Raw genomic sequence first — 19,296 nt, forward strand, 5'->3', positions numbered from 1 at the left:
AGCCAGTAGTTTCCCAGTTTTATCACCATGTATATAGAATTGACTCCTAGTTTTAATTGACTGATTTTCGATCGAAGATGATAGTAATAGACTATGTTCCATTTGAAGATCGACTCTCTTTATAAAGCTCCTGATTAGGAGCAATAGAATATTTCTTGTCAATTTCTTTAATCTTGTCAACCAGCTTTTCATTATGAGTTCGCTTTTTCAATCCAGCAGAATATGAAATCATTTGTCCATGAATATATGCTTTAAAAGTATCCCACAGTACCCCACTGGAAATTTCCTCGTAAAATTCGTTTTGAAAAAAAATCAATCTGTTCCTCAATAAAATGGACAAAGTCCGAGTTCTACAGCAAAGTGGTATTAAATCGCCATTGTCTAGTACTAGAAGATGTATCCATTGACTTAATAGATAGTTTCAATGGCACATGATCGGAAACAGCAATGGAATCATATTTGCAGTCAACAACAAGTGGAATTAATCCAGAGTCAATAAGAAAGTAATCAATTCTAGAATAATGATGATATACATGTGAAAAGAATGAAAACTCTTTATCGTTGTGATATAAGAATCTCCAAATTTCTGAAGTTCCAGAGTCTACCATAAAAGAGTTAATAAGAGTAGCCGATTTGTTCGGAAGTGCCTGATTAGACATAGATCTATCCATCAAAGGATTTAAACAGCAGTTAAAATCTCCACCCATAATCAACATATAATCATTTAAGTTAGGAAGGGATGTAAAGAGATGTTTAAAAAATTCAGGACAATCAACATTTGGAGCGTAAACATTAACCAGAACAACTTTTTTGTTAAATAATAAACCAGTAATTAGCAAAAATCTACCATTCAGATCTGAAATAGTCTCATGATGCACAAATGAAATTGAAGGATCTATAAAAATAGAAATGCCTTTCACTTTGACCTGTGAATTCGAATGGTACTGTTGGTCCTTCCAAAACCTAAAAAAATGCTGATTATCCTCTTTCCCCACATGAGTTTCTTGTACGAAAATAATATGAGCATTCATCCTTTGGAATACCTTAAAAATTTTCTTCCGTTTAATCGGGTGTTTTAAACCATTTGTATTCCAAGAGACCAAATTAGTAACCTTGTCCATAGTAGTGAAATCGAACATAAGGTATGTAAAGGGTTAAGCAGAATACAAACTCATGACCCCGGAAGAGGAAAAAAGGTTCAAAGAGGAACTGGAAGTTATGACATTTCGGATATTTTGGTAGTTTCAAGTCAGCCCATTCAAAGAAAAAATCTAAATTAAAAATAAGAACAAAAATATCAACCCCCCCCCCCACAAAAACCCAGAAAAAAGCCAAAAAGTGGCCAATGCTAAATCTAACCCTATCTCTCCAGAAAGCACCCCAAAAGAAATATGCCTTTCTTTAAAAAACACCACCCGTGGTCAAAAAAGTAAAAAAGCAATTACTATAAATGTAAAGAAAAGATTACAACAATTACAAAAAATAAAATAGTTTCTTCCTACTCATATGTCAAAAAAAAGACCAAGCACCAATTCATATTATTAGTATATACATATATATGAGATCAGAAATGACGCAGCAAGAAAAAATAAATTCTTAGGGGAAGAAGAGAACAATCTGCCATCTTAAGTGTAATACTTTTCCAATAAAGTTTCAAAGAAAAGGAAAATCAAAGAATGAATCTACTACTTAATTACTCTCAAAAGCAAAAAGATTAAAGGTGAAAAATGCAAAATCCCTAACACAAGAAGAAAGAAAAAAACACTTTTATTCAAAAATATGAAAAATACCTACACTAGAAAACCAAAGCAAGAACCCTCAAAATATAAAAGTCTAAATCTGGAAGCTAAATGTAGCTTTTTTTCCAAAAAAATTGAAAAGCAAGTTAGAAAAAAAGAGAGAAAAAAGAAAACAGTGTGTTAATTAGTCCTTAGCAGAGGAAGGCAGGTTGTCGAGAAAACTTTGTGCTTCAACCGGAGTCTTAAACAGACGATGAGATTTATCCGACAGATCAATTCTCAGATGCACTGGGTACAGCAATGCTGATTTGAAGCCCCTACAATAAAATTCTGACATCTGCGGTTTAAAAGCCATCCATTCCCTCAAAACTCCCGGGCTGAAATCTTGAACGATGCGAAATCTGAAACTTTGAAATTCAATCATACCTTTCCGCCGAGCAGCTAGTATCACTTGATCCTTAATGTAAGCATAGTGGAACCGAATAATAATAGGTCTCGGTTTAAAATCTTTGGAAGGTTTGGGGCGTAAGGTACGATGCACATTATCAAACAGTAGGGGGTGGGGGGGTCTTCAAAACTTCTGGACCAAACACATCCATTAAAAATTTAGAGAAATATTTAGTAGGATCGCCTGTCTCGACATCTTCGGGAAGCCCAATTATTCACAGATTCTGTCGCCGAGAGCGATTTTCAAGATCGATAATCTTTGATTTAAAACGTTCCAACTGCTGAGATGTCCAAGCTAGATTTTTCTCAAGTTTCAATTTTTCGATCTCTTCCGATCGGCTTCATCCATTTCAGAAATTCTAATTTGTTGTTGATCGATTTCACATCTAAACGATTTAACATCATCTTGAATCGTCTTCAAAACTTCTTCAAACACAGCAAAACTTTGGTTAAGTATATCCTCTACAAGTTTCGACACTGTTTCAAAAGTTAATGGAATGTGCTTAGATGCTTTAGGATCGCCATCTTTTTTCCGTTTCCGCGGGAATCTTTCCCATTTTTAAGTTCTCCTCTTCTAGTCAGCATTTTCAGTAAGTTAAAATCGAAGTTCGAAGATATATCTGTAGTATTAACCCTTTAGTGTAGGTATAGATAAGTGAATAAGGGTGGTTACAGGTAAAAGAAGTAAAGGGAATGAAGCGAAGCCAGAATGAACCTCACGCCATGAGCGCCTCCTGGAGAGTCCCAGTGCAGGTCTCTGTGAGACACCACAGAACACAGATATTATCACCAATCTGACAAAAGACCCTTCACTATCACCCTAATCATCAAGCCAATTTTGTATTCAATTGGCTAGATCACAAGGAAACAGCTACTTTGAAATTCAGTGTCTATTACATTAGCTTTTAAACTGTATAGTGAAGAGGGATAGTTACATTTTTAGAGATTTTGACACTTAAGTGAGATTTCAAGGTAATAGTCTAATGTGACAATATATGTAAAAGGTGATTTAGAGATAAAAAAGGTGACAACACAATATTCCCCAAGGAATGCGAGGAATTTAGTATTGATGGGAAGATTCCAGAAAACTCCCCAACAGAGATCATATGGATCATTAAGAACAAAAAAGGTTTTGTGACTTTGCTGGGGTATGTAAAAGACCATCAATATGAGACTGGAATAGACAGGCAAATAAATAGAATAGCATGGAAATGTGATTAAAATAGGGTTATAGTACAGGTGTCCCCCGCCTTTCGAACGTTCGCTTTACTAAACCTCACTGTTACGAAAGGCCTACATTAGTACCCTGTTTTCGCTAACAGAAGGTGTTTTCACTGTTACGAAGAAAGGCAGCATGCGAAAAAAAGCAGCGCGCGATAAAAGGCAGCGTGCACCCCGAGCAGCCGCTCTCCCCAGATTCGGAACTGCATTCTCACCGGCATTGCTTAAACACATGCCTGGGAGCAGCTGTTTGCAAGATGAGCTCTAAGGTATCGGAAAAGCCTAAAAGAGCTCGTAAGGGTGTTACACTTAGCGTAAAACTAGATATAATTAAGCGTTTTGATCCTGGTGAACGAAGTAAGGACTAAGTGAGTTTGGCTTGTGGAAGCTGACAAAGTCGACATTGAAGAGGTTTTGGCATCCCATGACCAAGAACTGATAGATGAAGAGCTGATGCAATTGGAAGAGGAAAGGATAACAATCAAAACTGAATGAGTAATGATAAGGTACGACTTTAATTTTGAAAGGGTACGTCGGTTTAGGGGATATTTGCAGGATGGTTTGAGTGCTTACAAAGAACTGTATGATAGAAAAATGCGCGAGGCTCAGCAGTGAAGCAAGCCTTCCACATCAGCCACAGCAGACGACGAACCTCGACCTTCGACATCGAGGCGGGCAGTCATAGGAGAAGATGAGCTGCCTGCTCTAATGGAAACAGATGACGAGATGACACCCCAGTCTCCCACCACCCAACATCCAGGCCGCGGACAGATACCGATTCACGGAGAATGCAGCAGTAGTCAGGAGACACACAGAACCCCTTTAAAAAAAAAGCCAAAATAAACATGCTAATTAATTAGGTGCCGCCCGACACGTAATTGTCGGCCCAGATCAGAGGCGATGCAATTGGCCATCGGCACTGATCTGGGCCAACAATTACGTGCCAGGCGGCACCTAATTAATTAGCATGTTTATTTCAGCTTTTTTCTTAAAGACGTGCTGTGTGCCTCCCGGCTACCACTGCATGCTTCGCGGATCGGTATCAGTTCGCTGCCCGGAGGGTGGAGGCCACTGCACCACCCAAACTCCGACGACTCAGTCTAACACACCATCATCAGTGTGCTCCGCGCTTTCCCAATTCTTGTAAGTGATACGACACTGTACATACATTTTTTCTACTTTATATCGGCTGTGTATTTTTACTGCTATTTGGTATGATTTGGCAGCTTCATAGCTTAAAGGTTACTGGAGAGCGCTTGCGCCGTGTTTTTGCTAATGGCGCTTGCGTGAGATTTTCGCTACAGAGTACAGTTCAGGCAATGATTGTGGAAAAGTATTTCTACTTTATATAAGCTGTGTATTTATCATATCAGTCCTGCTTTTACTGTATGTTACTGTTATTTTAGGTTTTATGTATTATTTGGCATGATTTGGTAGGTTACTTTTGGGTCTGCGAACGCTCTCAAAATTTTCCCATATAAATAAATGGTAATTGCTTCTTTGCTTTACGACATTCCGGCTTACATAGAACATAGAATATTACAGCACAGTACAGGCCCTTTGGCCCACAATGTTGTGCCGACCCTCAAACCCTGCCTCCCATATAAGCCCCCACCTTAAATTCCTCCATATACCTGTCTAGTAGTCTCTTCAACTTCACTAGTGTATCTGCCTCCACCACTGACTCAGGCAGTGCATTCTACGCACGAACCACTCTCTGAGGAAAAAACCTTCCTCTAATATCCCCCTTGAACTTCCCACCCCTTACCTTAAAGCCATGTCCTCTTGTATTGAGCAGTGGTGCCCTGGGGAAAAGGCGCTGGTAATCCACTCTATCTATTCCTCTTATTATCTTGTACACCTCTATCATGTCTTCTCTCATCCTCCTTCTCTCCAAAGAGTAAAGCCCAAGCTCCCTTAATCTCTGATCATAATGCCTACTCTCTAAACCAGGCAGCATCCTGGTAATTCTGCTCTGTACCCTTTCCAATGCTTCCACATCCTTCCTATAGTGAGGTGACCAGAACTGGACACAGTACTCCAAGTGTGGCCTAACCAGAGTTTTATAGAGCTGCATCATTACATCGTGACTCTTAAACTCTATCCCTTGACTTATGAAAGCTAACACCCCATAAGCTTTCTTAATTACCCTATCCACCTGTGAGGCAACTTTCAGGGATCTGTAGACATGTACCCCCAGATCCCTCTGCTCCTCCACACTACCAAGTTTCATAGGAACGCTCTACCTTCGGATGGCAGGGGAAACCTGTACTAGACAATTTCAATTTCCGAAATACTAGCTGGGGTTGCTCAGTGTAAAAGGGACACAGGATTCCTAGCTTGAGGTGCATCTAGGAGATTTTCTTGATACACAGGATGTAGATAGACCAACAAGGAAGTAGCATTACTGGCATTTGTCTTGGGGAAAAGAGCTTGTCAGGTGGAGGGAGTGTCAGTGAGAGAACATTTTGGAGATAGACGTATTTTTGAATATATATTTTAAAGTGGCAATGGAAAAAAGATAGGGATGTATCTTTTGGATCAAGACAAGAAGAGCAGCATGGGAGCTGAATTCTGAAGGAAGGCAGTTTTTTAAAATTTCGAGTGCAAGAAGGATGAGACTGCGCAGGCGCATGACGTAGACAGGACAGCGCAGAGAGTTTAAAAAGAAGACCACCCTATACAGCGGGCAGCAGAGTGAGTGGTAGCAGAGTGTAGGGCTTTGGCTTCAACGGGCTTCGGCCATAACGGGAAGAGGCGAGAGCGAGGAACCAACTCTTTTTTTTCCCCTTGGCGAATCGGCCCAGATACAGGAACAGCAGGGCTCACACAGCTAACTGTACGAGCTATCGGTTTAAAAATTTCGTCTGTTTGGCAAGGGAAGTAGGTGAGTACACTTATTTTTCCTGTTTCATTTCTGTAGAATTAGATAGTATGCCTGCAGGGTTAGTGCTTTATTCAGGGTGTCAGATGTGGGAATCCTGGGAGACCTCCAGCCTCCCTGATGGCCACATTTGCGCCAGGTACACCGAGATGCAGCTCCTCAGAGACCCTGTTAGGGATCTGGAGCTGCAACTTGATGACCTACTGCTTATTCGGGAAAGTGAAGAGGTGATAGACAGGAGCTACAGGGAGGTAGTCACCCCTAGGCTACAGGGGTCAGAAAACTGGGTGACTGTCAGGAGAGGGAAGGAAAATGCCCGGATAGTGGAGAGCACCCCTGTGGCTGTCCCCCTCAGCAACAAGTATCTTGTTCTGGATGCTGTTGAGGGGAATGACCTGACAGGGGACTCCCACGGTGACCGGGTCTCTGGCACTGAGCCTGGCGCTGTTGTTCAGGAGGGAAGGAGGGAGAAGAGGAATGCGGTAGTGATAGGGGATTCCATAGTCAGGGGAATAGACAGGAGATTCTGTGAGCCTGACAGAGATGCCCGCATGGTGCCAGGATACGGGATGTCTTGGATCGGGTCCAGAATATTCTGAAGGGAGAGGGCGAGCAGCCAGTTGTCTTGGTACATGTTGGTACCAATAACATAGATAGGAGAAGGGAGGAGGTCCTGAAGAGAGATTTCCAGGAGTTAGGAAGGAAGCTGAGAAGCAGGACCTCCAGGGTAGTAATCTCAGGATTGCTACCTCTACCACGTGCTAGCGAGGGCAAAAATAGTAAGATCAGGCAGATGAATGCATGGCTGAGAGACTGGTGCAGGGGGGCAGGCCTTCAGATTCTTGGATCATTTGGATCTCTTCTGGGGGAAGTATGACCTGTTCAAAATGGACGGGTTACACCTGAACCCGAAGGGGACCAATATCCTGGCGGGAAGGTTTAATAGAGCTGTTAGGGAGGGTTTAAACTAATTTGGCAGGGGGATGGGAACCGGAATGATAGAGCGGAGGAAGGGGAAAACAGAAATAAATCTAAGATAGTGAGCAGTAAAGATGTCAGGGAAGACAGGCAGGTAATGGGGGAAATTTGCAGCCATTGGGATGAGTTGCAGTGCAATCAAAGCAAGAAGTACCAAATACCGGTCTTAAGGTACTTAAATGCACACAGCATAAGGAATAAGGTGGATGATCTTGTTGTACAGCTACAGATTGGCAGGTATGATATTGTGGCCATCACTGAGACGTGGCTAAAGGATGCATGTCTTTGGGAGATGAACATTCAAAGATACACGGTGTATCGGAAGGATAGGCAGGTAGGCAGAGGGGGTGGCGTGGCGTAATTGGTAAGAAATGATACCAAATCATTAGAAAGAGGTGGCATAGGATCGGAGGGTGCAGAATCTTTATGGGTTGAGCTAAGAAATCGCAGGGGTAAAAGGACCCTGATGGCAGTTATATACAGGCCTCCAAACAGCTGCAGTGATGTGGACTACAAATTACAACAGGAAATAGAAAAGGCTTGTCAGAAGGGCAGTGTTATGGTAATTGTGGGGGATTTTAACATGCGAGGGATTGGGAAAATCAGGTCGGCACTGGATCTCAAGAGAGAGAATTTGTAGAATGTCTGCAAGATGGCTTTTTAGAACAGCTTGTTGTTGAGCCCACTAGGGGATCGGCTGTACTGGATTGGGTATTGTGTAATGAACCGGAGGTGATTAGAGAGATTGATGTGAAGGAACCCTTAGGAGGCAGTGATCATAAAATGATTGAGTTCACTGTGAAATTTGAGAAAGAGAAGCTGAAATCCAATGTGTCGGTATTTCAGTGGAGTAAAGGAAATTACAGTGGCATGAGAGAGGAACTGGCCAAAGTTGACTGGAAAGGGACACTAGTGGGAAAGACAGCAGAGCAGCAGTGGCTGGAGTTTATGACAGAAGTGAGGAGGGTGCAAGACAGATATATTCCAAAAAAGAAGAAATTTTCGAATGGAAAAAGGATGCAACCATGGCATTAATTTCCACTAATTTCCTTTCTTCTGCCTCTCTCCCTTTTTGAAGAGTGGAGTGACATTTGCAATTTTCCATTCCTCCAGAACCATGCCAGAATGAATTGATTCTTGAAAGATTATTACTAATGCCACCGCAATCTCTTCAGCCACTGCTTTTAGAACCCTGTGGTGTATATCATGTGGTCCACGTGACTTATATACCTTCAGACCTTTCAGTTTCCCAAGAACCTTCTCCGTAGTAATGGCACCTTCACACATTTCTGCCCCTAATACTCTTGAACATCCGGCATACTGCTAGTACCTTCCACAATGAAGAGTGATGCAAAATACTTATTCAGTTCATTCGTCATTTCCTTGTCCCCCACCATTACTACCTCTCCAGCATCATTTTCCAGCAGACCAGTATCTACTCTCACCTCTCTTTTACACTTTATGTATCTGCAGGAACTTTTGGCATCCTCTTTAATATTATTGGCTAGCTTACCTTTGTATGCCATCTTTAAGACTTTTGTAGTTGCCTTCTGCTGGCTTTTAATACTTACCATTCCTATAACTTCCCACTTATTTTTGCTCTGTTATACACTCTCTGTTTGGCTTTTATGTTGGCTTTGAATTGAACTGAATTTACTTTCTTTCATCCTTCACATACGCACGGAGTAAAAATCTTTATGTAATGTCTCCATCTGAATGTGCAATTTATAGTAATTTGTAATAAATAATATGTACAATACTATAGCATAGAAATACAATTGTATCAGCGTGAATTAATCAGTCTGATGGTCTGGTGGAAGAAGCTGTCCCGGAGCCTGTTGGTCCTGGCTTTAATGCTGCTGTACCGTTTCCCGGATGGTAGCAGCTGGAACAGTTTGTGGTTCGGGTGACTCAAGTCCCTAATGACCCTTCGGGCCCTTTTTACACACCTGTCTCTGTAAATGTCCTGAATGCTGGGAAGATCACGTCTACAGATGTGCTGGACTGTCCACACCACTCTCTGCAAAGTCCTACAATTGAGGGAAGTGCAGTTCCCATACCAGGCAGTGATGCAGCCAGTCAGGATGCTCTCAACTGTACCCCTGTAGAAAGTCCTTAGGATTTGGGGACTCGTGCCAAACTTCTTCAACCGTCTGAGGTGAAAGAGGCATTGTTGTGCTTTGTTCTTATATCATGCTGCCTTTAAAAAACTTCCCCCTCTTTGGGATGTATATATCCTGTGCCTTCCAAATTGCTTCCAGAAATTTCAACCATTTCTCTGCCACCATACCTGCCAGTGTTCTCTTCCAATCAATTCTGGCCAGCTCCTCTCTCATGCCTCTGTAATTCTTTTTACACCACTTCTGACTTTAGCTTCTCCTTCTCAAATTGTAGGGTGAATTCTGTCATATTATGATCACTTGTCCCTAAGGATTCCTTTACCTTAAGCTCTCTAACCAATTGTGGTTCATGCACAACACCCAATCCAGAATAGCTGATCCCCTAGTGGGCTCCCCAACGAGCTACTCTAAAAAGCCAGCTTGTAGGCATTCTATAAATTACCCCTCTTTAGATCCAGCAACAACCTGATTTTTCCAATCTCCCTGCATGCAGTGCCTATTCAACCCCTTTGGAAGTTTACATGTTTTATTGTTTGACAATATTTAATCACAGTGGACCTAATTTGGCATTTTGGACACTGATCAGCAGAAAAGGACTTTCATATCAAAGTGAAAACAGATGTCTACAAAGTGATCTAAATTAATTACAAATATAAAACACAAAATAATTAATTGCAGAAGTATTCACCCCTTTCAAGTCAGTATTTAGTAGATGCACCTTTGGCAACAACTACAACCTTGAATCTATGTGGACAGGTCTCTGTCAACTTGTCACATCTGGACACTGCAAATTTTCCCCATTCCTCTTTAAAAAACTGCTCAAGCTCTGTCAGATTGCATGAGGAATGAGAGTGGACAGTCCTTTTCAAGTCCAGCCATAAATTCACAATTAGATTGAGGTTGTCTCTGTACATGATAGGTCGCGTCTAACCGATTTTATAGATTTTTATGAGGAAGTTACCATGAAAGTTGAAGGTAAGGCAGTGGATGTTGCCTACATAAATTTTGGCAAGGCATTTGACAAGGTCCAGTTGCTCTGCATTTAAGATGAGGTATTAAATTGGATTAGATATTGGCTTTGTGGGAGAAGCCAGGGAGTGGATGTTTGCCTTTCTGACTGGAGGCCTGTGACTAGTGGAGTGCCGCATGGATCAGTGCTGGATCCATTGTTGTTTGTCATCTATGCCAGTGATCTGGATGATAATGTGGTTAACTGGATCAGCAAATTTACGGATGACACCAAGATTGAGGGTGTAGTGGACAGTAAGGAAGACTATCATGGCTTGCAGCGTGACCTGGACCAACTGGTAAAATAGAGTGAAAAATGGCAGACAGAATTTAATGCAGACAGGTGCGAGGTGTTGCACTTCAGTAGGACCAACCAGGGTAGGTCTTACACAGTGAATGATAGGGCATTGAGAAGTGCAGTAGAACAAAGGGATTTGGGAATGCACATCCATGATTCATTGAAAGCGGCATCACAGGTTGAAAGTGCCGCAGAGAAAGCTTTTGGCACATTGGCCTTCATAAATCAAAGTAATGAGTAGAGGAGATAGGATGTTATGTTGAAGTTGTATAAGACATTGGTGAGGCCTAATTTGGAGTATCATGTGCAGATTTGGTCACCTACCTGCAGGAAAGATGTAAACTTGGTTGAAAGAGTACAGAAAAATTTTTCAAGGATGTTGCCAGGTCTGGAGGATCTGAGTTATAACGAAAGATTGAATACGTTAGGACTTTATTCCTTGACAATCTTTTACTGAGGCTAGATGTCATTGGTTCAGTATGAAAGGTAAAAGGATAGGTATATGGATTGTACGAGTATGGAGGGCTATGGTCCCGGTACAGGTTGATAGGAGTAGACAGTTTATATGGTTCGGCACAGACCATGCTGTAATTTTCTATGACTATTTGTCAGAAAGCAGCCATTAAGAAGGCATTTAGAAAAGCACAGCTGATTGAAAAGGTTTGAGACGATTGTAAAATGCAAATACTCTCATATGAGGATCAAACAAAGCTAGCATTTAGAAGGATCAAATATTCAGGTGGCAAGTAAAGCTTTGTCCATTTCTGCAGGCCCAACATAACGAAACAGCATACCTAAAGGGCTTTTTTGAGACCATATGGTCTTGGTTTAATTATGTAAGAAAACAGACTTAGAAGAGTTTGAAGTGACTTAATTGAAACATTACTGTTTCTGATGTGGCTTATTGAGGTAACATCAGGCATACAAGATATCCAAGAAGGAATTTATTTTCTATATTATATAAATTCCCCACCACAAAGAGCTGGTTGCTAAGCCATTAAGTATATTTCAGGCCCAAGCAGATATATTTTTGGACTACAGGGAAATGGAAAGGTTATGGGGATCAAAAAGGAAAATAGTGTTGAGGCAAAAGATCAGGTAAGCCACAATCTTTTTTGAAATAGACAACTGGCTTAACAGCCTGGCGCTACTCCAAATTTTATATATCTTAAGGTGGATTATATGTTAACCTACTTTTTGCTGGGTTAAATATTTGCACTGATAGGTATTAAGTATATCCTCAATAATTGGCATTCCAACTTATAACACTTGTCCTATGGCAGATTTCCTACTTCTCAAGTAATAGTATGCCTCAGATTCCAACTCATTCCTTGCACAGTAGAGTAACACAATACAACACTAGTCCATAGACCATAAGACATTGGAGTACAATTAGGCCATTTGGTCCATCAAGTCTGCTCTACCATTCCATCATAGCTGATTTATTATCCCTTTCAACCTCATTTTCCTGTTTCTCCCCGTAACCTTTGACACACTTACTCATCAAAAATAGTCCTTATAATGTTGAAATGTACACCTAAAAAGAGATGAGAAATTAGGTTATTGACACAAACTACTCCAATTCCTGCTAAAATTCACTTGCTAGTACAAAAGTATGTAACTGCAGTATTGCAATATCTACTTGCTTTTGAGCGATATTATTTGCTTCCAATACAAAGCAGTTCCTGAAAACTTCACATACATGGCTTTGTTTAGTGCCCATGTCTTACCTCTGTTTCGGACCATCGTGAAAAACAGCCGGAGGTATTCCATCATCAGCAAACACAGACCAATGGGTGTACAAGATAGCTGGATCAATAGAAGATGTAGAATTGCTGATGCCACTCAGAGATGTTGAGAACACCTGCTGTTCCATGTTACACTCCTACAATTTACCTGTTGAACAATCATATTACAGTACCTGTTCATTTAATCTCCAATTGTGGCAATATATCAACAGATGAAATGCACATTTGTTCGACATAAGCAAGCATCATTAAATATATCTTGTGTAATTTGTACACCCATATGTACATTTTTAAACGACAAAAAGGGTAGCTAGCCTCTTTAACTTCCGGACTGTCTCCTCCATTTCCCAAACAAACATAATCACCCCCATCTTCCCCACTGCCCTAAAAGTGACAGAGTTCCTCTTGTCCTTACCTACCACCTTATGAGCATCCACATTTAATGTATTGTTCTCCACAACTTTCACCATGTTCATCCCCATGTAGGATCCCACCACTAAACATATCTTTACCTCCCTTCTCTCTACTGTACAGGGATTGCGCCCTCCATGATTCTCTTGTCCATTCAGAATCAGAATCAGGTTTATTATCACCGGCATGTGTTGTGAAATTTGTTAGCAGCAGCAGTTCAATGCAATACATAATATAGAAGAAGAAAAAAATTAACAAATAAATAAATTAAGTATATGTATATTGAAAAGATTAAAATTCATGCAAAAACAGAAATAATATATACTAAAAAAAGTAAGATAGCGTTCACAGGTTTAATATCCATTTAAGAATCAGTTGGCAGAGGAGAAGAAGCTGTTCCTGACTCACTGAGTGTGTGCCTTCAGGCTTCTGTACCTGCTACCTAATGGTAACAGTGAGAAAACGACATGCCCTGGGAGTTGGGCCTCCTTAATAATTGATGCCGCCTTTCTGAGACACCGCTCCTTGAAGATGTCCTGGGTACCTTGTAAGCTAGTACCCAAGGTGGAGCCAACTAAATTTACAACCCTCTGCAGTTTCGTTCGGTCCTGTGCAGTAGCACCCCCCATACCAGCCAGTGATGCAGCCTGTCAGAATGCTCTCCACAGTACATCTATAGAAGTTTTTAAGTGTTTTTGTTGACATACCAAATCTCTTTAAACTCCTAATGAAGTATAGTCGCTGTTTTGCCTTCTTTATAGCTGCATCAATATTTTGGGACCAGATTAGGTCCTCAGAGATCTTGACACCCAGGAACTTGAAACCGCTCACTCTCTCCACTTCTGATTCCTCTATGAGGATTTGTATGTGTTCCTTCGCCTTACCCTTCCTGAAGTCCACAATCAGCTCTTTCATTTTACTGACACTGAATGCCAGGTTGTTGCTGTGACACTACTCCACTAGTTGGCATATCTCACTCCTGTACGCCCTCTCAACTCCATCTGAGATTCTACCGACAATGGTTGTATCATCAGCATACAACCATTCCTACTAATCTCCTTCCCAGCACATATCACTGCTAGTAGCCAAAGTGATACACCTGCCCATTCACCTCCTCCCTCAACTCCATTCAAGGCCCCAAACAGTCCTTCCAAGTGAGGTAACACTTCACCTGCGAATCTGCTAAAGTGATCTATTGTGTCCGGTGCCCCCGATGCGGCTTCCTCTAAATTGGTGAGGCATGTTGTAAATTGACCGACCGCTTCAACAAGTACCTCTTCTCCATCCGCCAGAAGCAGAACTTCCTGATGGCCAAACATTTTAATGCCCATTCTGACACATTGGCCCATGGCCTCCTCTTGTATATAAAGGGTAAAAGAGAGTAAAGGGTAGACATAGGACCAATAAAAAAATGACGCTGGAGATATTGTGATAAGAGATGCAGAGATGGCAGAGGAACAGAATGCGTATTTTGCATCAGTCTTCACAGTGGAAGATGTCTGCAGTGTACCGGACATTCAAGAGTGTCAGGGAAGTGATGTACTTGGATTTTCAGAAGGCCTTTGACAAAGTGCCCCACATGAGGCTGCTTCGCAAGATAAGGGACATGGAATTACAGGGAAATTACTAGCATGGGTGGAGCATTGGCTGGTCGACAGAAAACAGAGAGTGGGAATAAAGGGATCCTATTCTGGCTGGCTGTCGGTTACCAGTGGAGTTCCACAGGGGTCGGTGTTGGGACTGCTGCTTTTTACGATGTATGTCAATGATTCGGACAATGATATTAATGGATTTGTAGATAAATTTGCTGGTGATACAAAGGTAGGTGGAGGAACAGGTAGTGTTGAGGAAACAGAGAGCCTGCAGAGAGACTTAGATAGTTTAGAGGAATGGGCAAAGAAGTGACAAATGAAATACAATGTGGGAAGGTGTATGGTCATGCACTTTGGTGGAAGAAATAAATGGGCAGACTATTATTTAGATGGGGAGAGAATTCAAAATGCAGAGATGCAAAGGGACTTGGGAGTCCTTGTGCAAAATACCCTAAAAGTTAACCTCCAGGTTGAGTCAGTTGCGAAGAAGGCGAATGCAATGTTGGCATTCATTTCTAGAGGTATAGAATATAAGAGCAGGGATGTGATGTTGAGGCTCTATAAGGTACTCATGAGACCACACTTGGAGTACTGTGTGCATTTTTGGGCTCCTTATTTTAGAAAGGATATACTGACATTGGAGAGGGTTCAGAGAAGATTCACAAGAATGATTCCAGGAATGGAAGGATTACCATATGAGGAACATCTGGCAGCTCTTGGGCTGTATTCCCTGGAGTTCAGGAGAATGAGGAGAATATTAAAAGGCCTGAACAGATTAGATATGGCAAAGTTACTTCCCATGGTAGGGGAGTGTAGGACAAGTGGGCACGACTTCAGGATTGAAGAACATCCATTTAGAACTGAGATGTGGAGAAATTACTTAAGTCAGAGGGTGGTAAATCCATGGAATTTGTTGCCACAAGCGGCTGTGGAGACCAAGTCATTGGGGGTATTTAAGGCAGAGATAGACAGGTTCTTGTGTGGGCACATGGCTAAGTGGTTAAGGCATTGGACTAGCTACCTGAAGGTCGTGAGTTCGAGCCCCAGCCGAGGGAACGTGTTGTGTCCTTGAGCAAGGCACTTAATCACACATTGCTCTGCGACAACACTGGTGCCAAGCTGTATGGGTCCTAATGCCCTTCCCTTGGACAACATTGATGTCGTGGAGAGGGGAGACTTGCAGCATGGGCAACTGCTGGTCTTCCATACAACCTTGCCCAGGCCTGTGCCCTGGAGAGTGAAGACTTTCCAGGCACAGATCCATGGTCTCGCAAGACTAACGGATGCCTTTATTTAGACAGGTTCTAGATTAGCCAGGGCATCAAAGGGTATGAGGTGAAAGCAGGGGAGTAGGGATGACTGGAAAAATTGGATCAGCCCATGACTGAATGGCGGAGCAGTCTCGATGGGCCAAATGGCCTACTTCTGCACCTATACCTTATGGTCTTATTACGATGAAGCCATCCTCAGGGTGGAGGAGCAACACCTTATATTCTGTCTGGGTAGCCTCCAACCTGATGATATGAATATCAGTTTCTCCTCCGGAAAAAAAAATCCCTTCTCCTCCCCTCCTTTTATTCCCCATTCTGGCCTGTTACCTCTTCTTATCTACCTCTCACCTCCCCCAGGTGCCTTCTTTCTTCCCTTTCTCCTATGGTCCACTCGCCTCTCCTATCAGATTCCTTCCTCTCCAGCCCTTTACCTTTCCTACTCATCTGGTTTCAACTATCTCCTTTTTGTTATCCTCCTTCCCCTTTCCCCGATTTATTCTGCCTTCCAGTCGTGAAGAAGGGTTTTGACTGTTTATTTATTTCCATAGATACTGCCTGACCCTCTGAGATCCCCCAGCATTTTGTGTGTGTTATTTCTTAGCAATATTTGATTGGTAAAAATAATTTCACATTTGACTATTACAAAACAAAACTACAAAAAAACCTGTCTGGAGATGAGAGATTGCAGATATCAGAGACAAAGGAAAACTTTTGCTGACTCATAATCGTCTTCAATTTAAAACCAGTTTCAAAAATGATGCTACAAAATAATGATTTACTGACCTGCAATTGACAATAACCGAAGGGGAAGGTTGAGTTGACCAAGTTCTTACTGAGAAATGCAGAATCCTTTTCCGCAACAGTACCATTGCAGTAGACCCAAGAAGTTATAGATTGTTAATTGGATTTAGGCTGGAGGTAAAACATAAAAATAAAACAAATTGAAACTTGTAAATTATTAACTGTGACATACTCTAAAATGTTAATAATTTAAGAAATAACACATAATTGACTAGAAATTTAATTTAACCCACGCCTGTGTAAGCTACATGGATGTTACATTTGCCTTAACACCAAACTGAGTTTCATCAAAATATGTTTCAATGCCATCCCCTAGTCTTTTTCATATTCCATATAATTAACTAAATTCAAATTCCAGAGCTGAGTTTCCTGCTGCCTGCCACATTATTTCTCAACTTCCACTCCAGCCTCCATCTTTGGCTGCTTGCAGTAATCCAATAAAACTCGATGTAAATTTAAGAAGCAACATTTCATTTTCTGACTTGGCATGCTATAGCACTCAACAATGATTTCTCAATATGAGAAAAGAAGCCTTCATAATTTGTACTAAAATTGGCCTGTTTTATGGAAAGACATCAACCTACTAGAGCCCTCCAGTTGTCTCCTTTCACAAATTCTGCTGCTATTTTAGACTTACAGCAACTGCAGTGTTTAGTACCTCACAGTTCCAAAAATTCTTTTTTCTCTTTTTCATTCCTCTCTCTCCCCATTTGCATCTCCGGACACATCATCTGCAATTCAATAAGAACCCACATAGGAAGCTAGTCAACAAATTGAGGGTATATATTGACATAGACTGAGAAATGATTACAGACACAAAGCAAAGAATGCAAATCAACAGGTAACTTTCCCATTGGCAGGATGTGACGGATGACTGGGGTCCCAGCTTTTTGCAAACTTTATTGACAATTTACTAGAGTGGACATATATCAAATGTCGTAGTTTAATGATATAATAAAACTAGATGGGATCATGAGCAAGTAGGAGAATTAAAGAACAAACAGAGTAAAAGTATAGTAGATATTATGCATAACAGATGCAATGTGGAATAAAATGTGAAGTTATTCATGAAACAGAAAAGCAACAAATTTTCTCCAATTGTGAGAGATTAGATACAATTGATGTCCAAGGTGTCCTTGTGCATAAGTCATTTCAGGAAACATGCAGGTGTAACGCGCGTTTAGGATGCAAAGTGGTGCATTAACCTTTATTACAGAAGGATCTGAATAAAGAAGAAAATCTTACCGGAATTGTATAAGACATTGGTGAGACTGCATTCTGGAGCAGTAGACTTCTTAATTAGAAAGGATATAAATGCCTTTGAGGCTGTGCAGTTGAGACTGGACCCGGGGATGTCAGTTGGCCACATTAGGAAAGATTGCAGAGAGAGGGACAATTTCTTAGAAGAACGCTAAGTTTTTATCAAAACATGAATAAGTTGCATAACAGGCTTAATTGGCTTAATACAAAGAGGATGCTTCCCCAGATGCCTTTTTTCAGAGAGGGAGATGAACTTTTGGAAATTTGGATACCACAGAATCATGGGGGCTTAATAAGGTATAGCAGAGATCATTAGATTTCTTCACATGGAGTAACTCAAGTAAAATAAGAAGAGTGCTGAAAAATTGCACCGAGGTAAGACCAACCTTGATCTTAACAAATAGAAGAACAGGCTTGAAGGATCAAATGAATTCCTTCTTCTATTTCTTTTGTTATTATGATATTTTCTTGAGCATCTAAGGACTGCTATCAAAGTGAAGAAAATTCACTCCAACAACAGACAAGCATTAGCTTTTCATAATTATCCTCACTGAATCATGCCTTGCAGACAACATTCCAGATTTGTCTCAAAATTCCTGTGCTCATCTAGTTTCAATGGCAAGAGAAAGCTGCATAAGAGGGAGCAAGCAGCTATGCAAGTCCTCAACACTAATGCCAGATCCCATGAAATGTCATGACATTAAGTCAAACATGAACAAGAAATCCTTCTCCAGATGGTCCCATATCATACTCCCTCAGATGACAGATAATTGCTCTTCCATTTTGACCAACATTTGGAAGAAGACCATAGGCCATTTGGCCATCAAATCTGCTCTACCATTTGATCAAGTTTGATTTATGTTCCCTCTTAACCCCATTTTCCTGCCTTATCCCCATAACTTTTCAAACCCTTACCAATCAAGAACCTATCAATCCCCTCTCTAAATATACCTAGTGACTTGCCGTCCACAGTCATCTGTGGCAATGAATTTCATAGATTCACCACCTTCTAGGTAAGGAATTCCTCGTCATCTCTATTCAAAAGGTATGTCCTAGACTCTCCCATTATTGGAAAAATCCCTTCCAAGTCCATTCTATCTGGGTCTTTCAATGTTTGACAGCTTTCGATGAGCTACTCCTCATTCTTTTCAACTCTAGTTATAGGCCCAGACCCATTATACACTCATGTTAACCCTTTCACTTCTCTAGACTCTCTCCAAAGCCAGCACATCCTTTCTTAGATATGGACCCCCAAAACTGCTCACAATGCCATCTTGCCAATGCTTATGAAGTCTCAGCATTACACCTTTGTTTTTATATTCTAATCCTCTCGAAATGAGCAAAGCAGACAACATCCTAGCTGCAGTATCAAAGACCTGCAATTCAAAATCAGTAGTCAAACTTCTAGACCAAGGGTTACTAATCTAGGATCCTTGGACCCCTTCCTTAATGGTATTAGACCATGGCACAAAAAGGTTGGTAACCTCTGTTCTAGATTCAGTAGTAGTAAAAATTGTC

At 41.2% G+C, this 19,296-nt stretch overlaps 1 protein-coding gene across 5 annotated transcripts in view; it reads right to left on the reverse strand.

The window, feature by feature from the left end:
• LOC134344535 (meiosis-specific coiled-coil domain-containing protein MEIOC-like) overlaps positions 1-19,296 on the reverse strand; it is a 98,365-nt gene that overhangs the window by 56,345 nt on the left and 22,724 nt on the right. For 2 of the 5 annotated variants that reach the window (XM_063044508.1, XM_063044504.1), the window contains exons 2-3: positions 16,501-16,629; positions 12,426-12,591 (exon numbers count right to left, since the gene is read on the reverse strand). In XM_063044508.1, the coding sequence (XP_062900578.1) occupies positions 12,426-12,571 (146 nt within the window). In that variant the 5' untranslated portion in view covers positions 12,572-12,591; positions 16,501-16,629. Of the gene's footprint in view, positions 1-12,425; positions 12,592-16,500; positions 16,630-17,155; positions 17,250-17,763; positions 17,859-19,296 lie in introns of all 5 variants that reach the window. The other 3 variants (XM_063044505.1, XM_063044506.1, XM_063044507.1) reach the window with 3 other exon arrangements.

This window comes from Mobula hypostoma, chromosome 3 (genome assembly GCF_963921235.1).
Source record: "Mobula hypostoma chromosome 3, sMobHyp1.1, whole genome shotgun sequence".
Classification (NCBI taxonomy): domain Eukaryota; kingdom Metazoa; phylum Chordata; class Chondrichthyes; order Myliobatiformes; family Myliobatidae; genus Mobula; species Mobula hypostoma.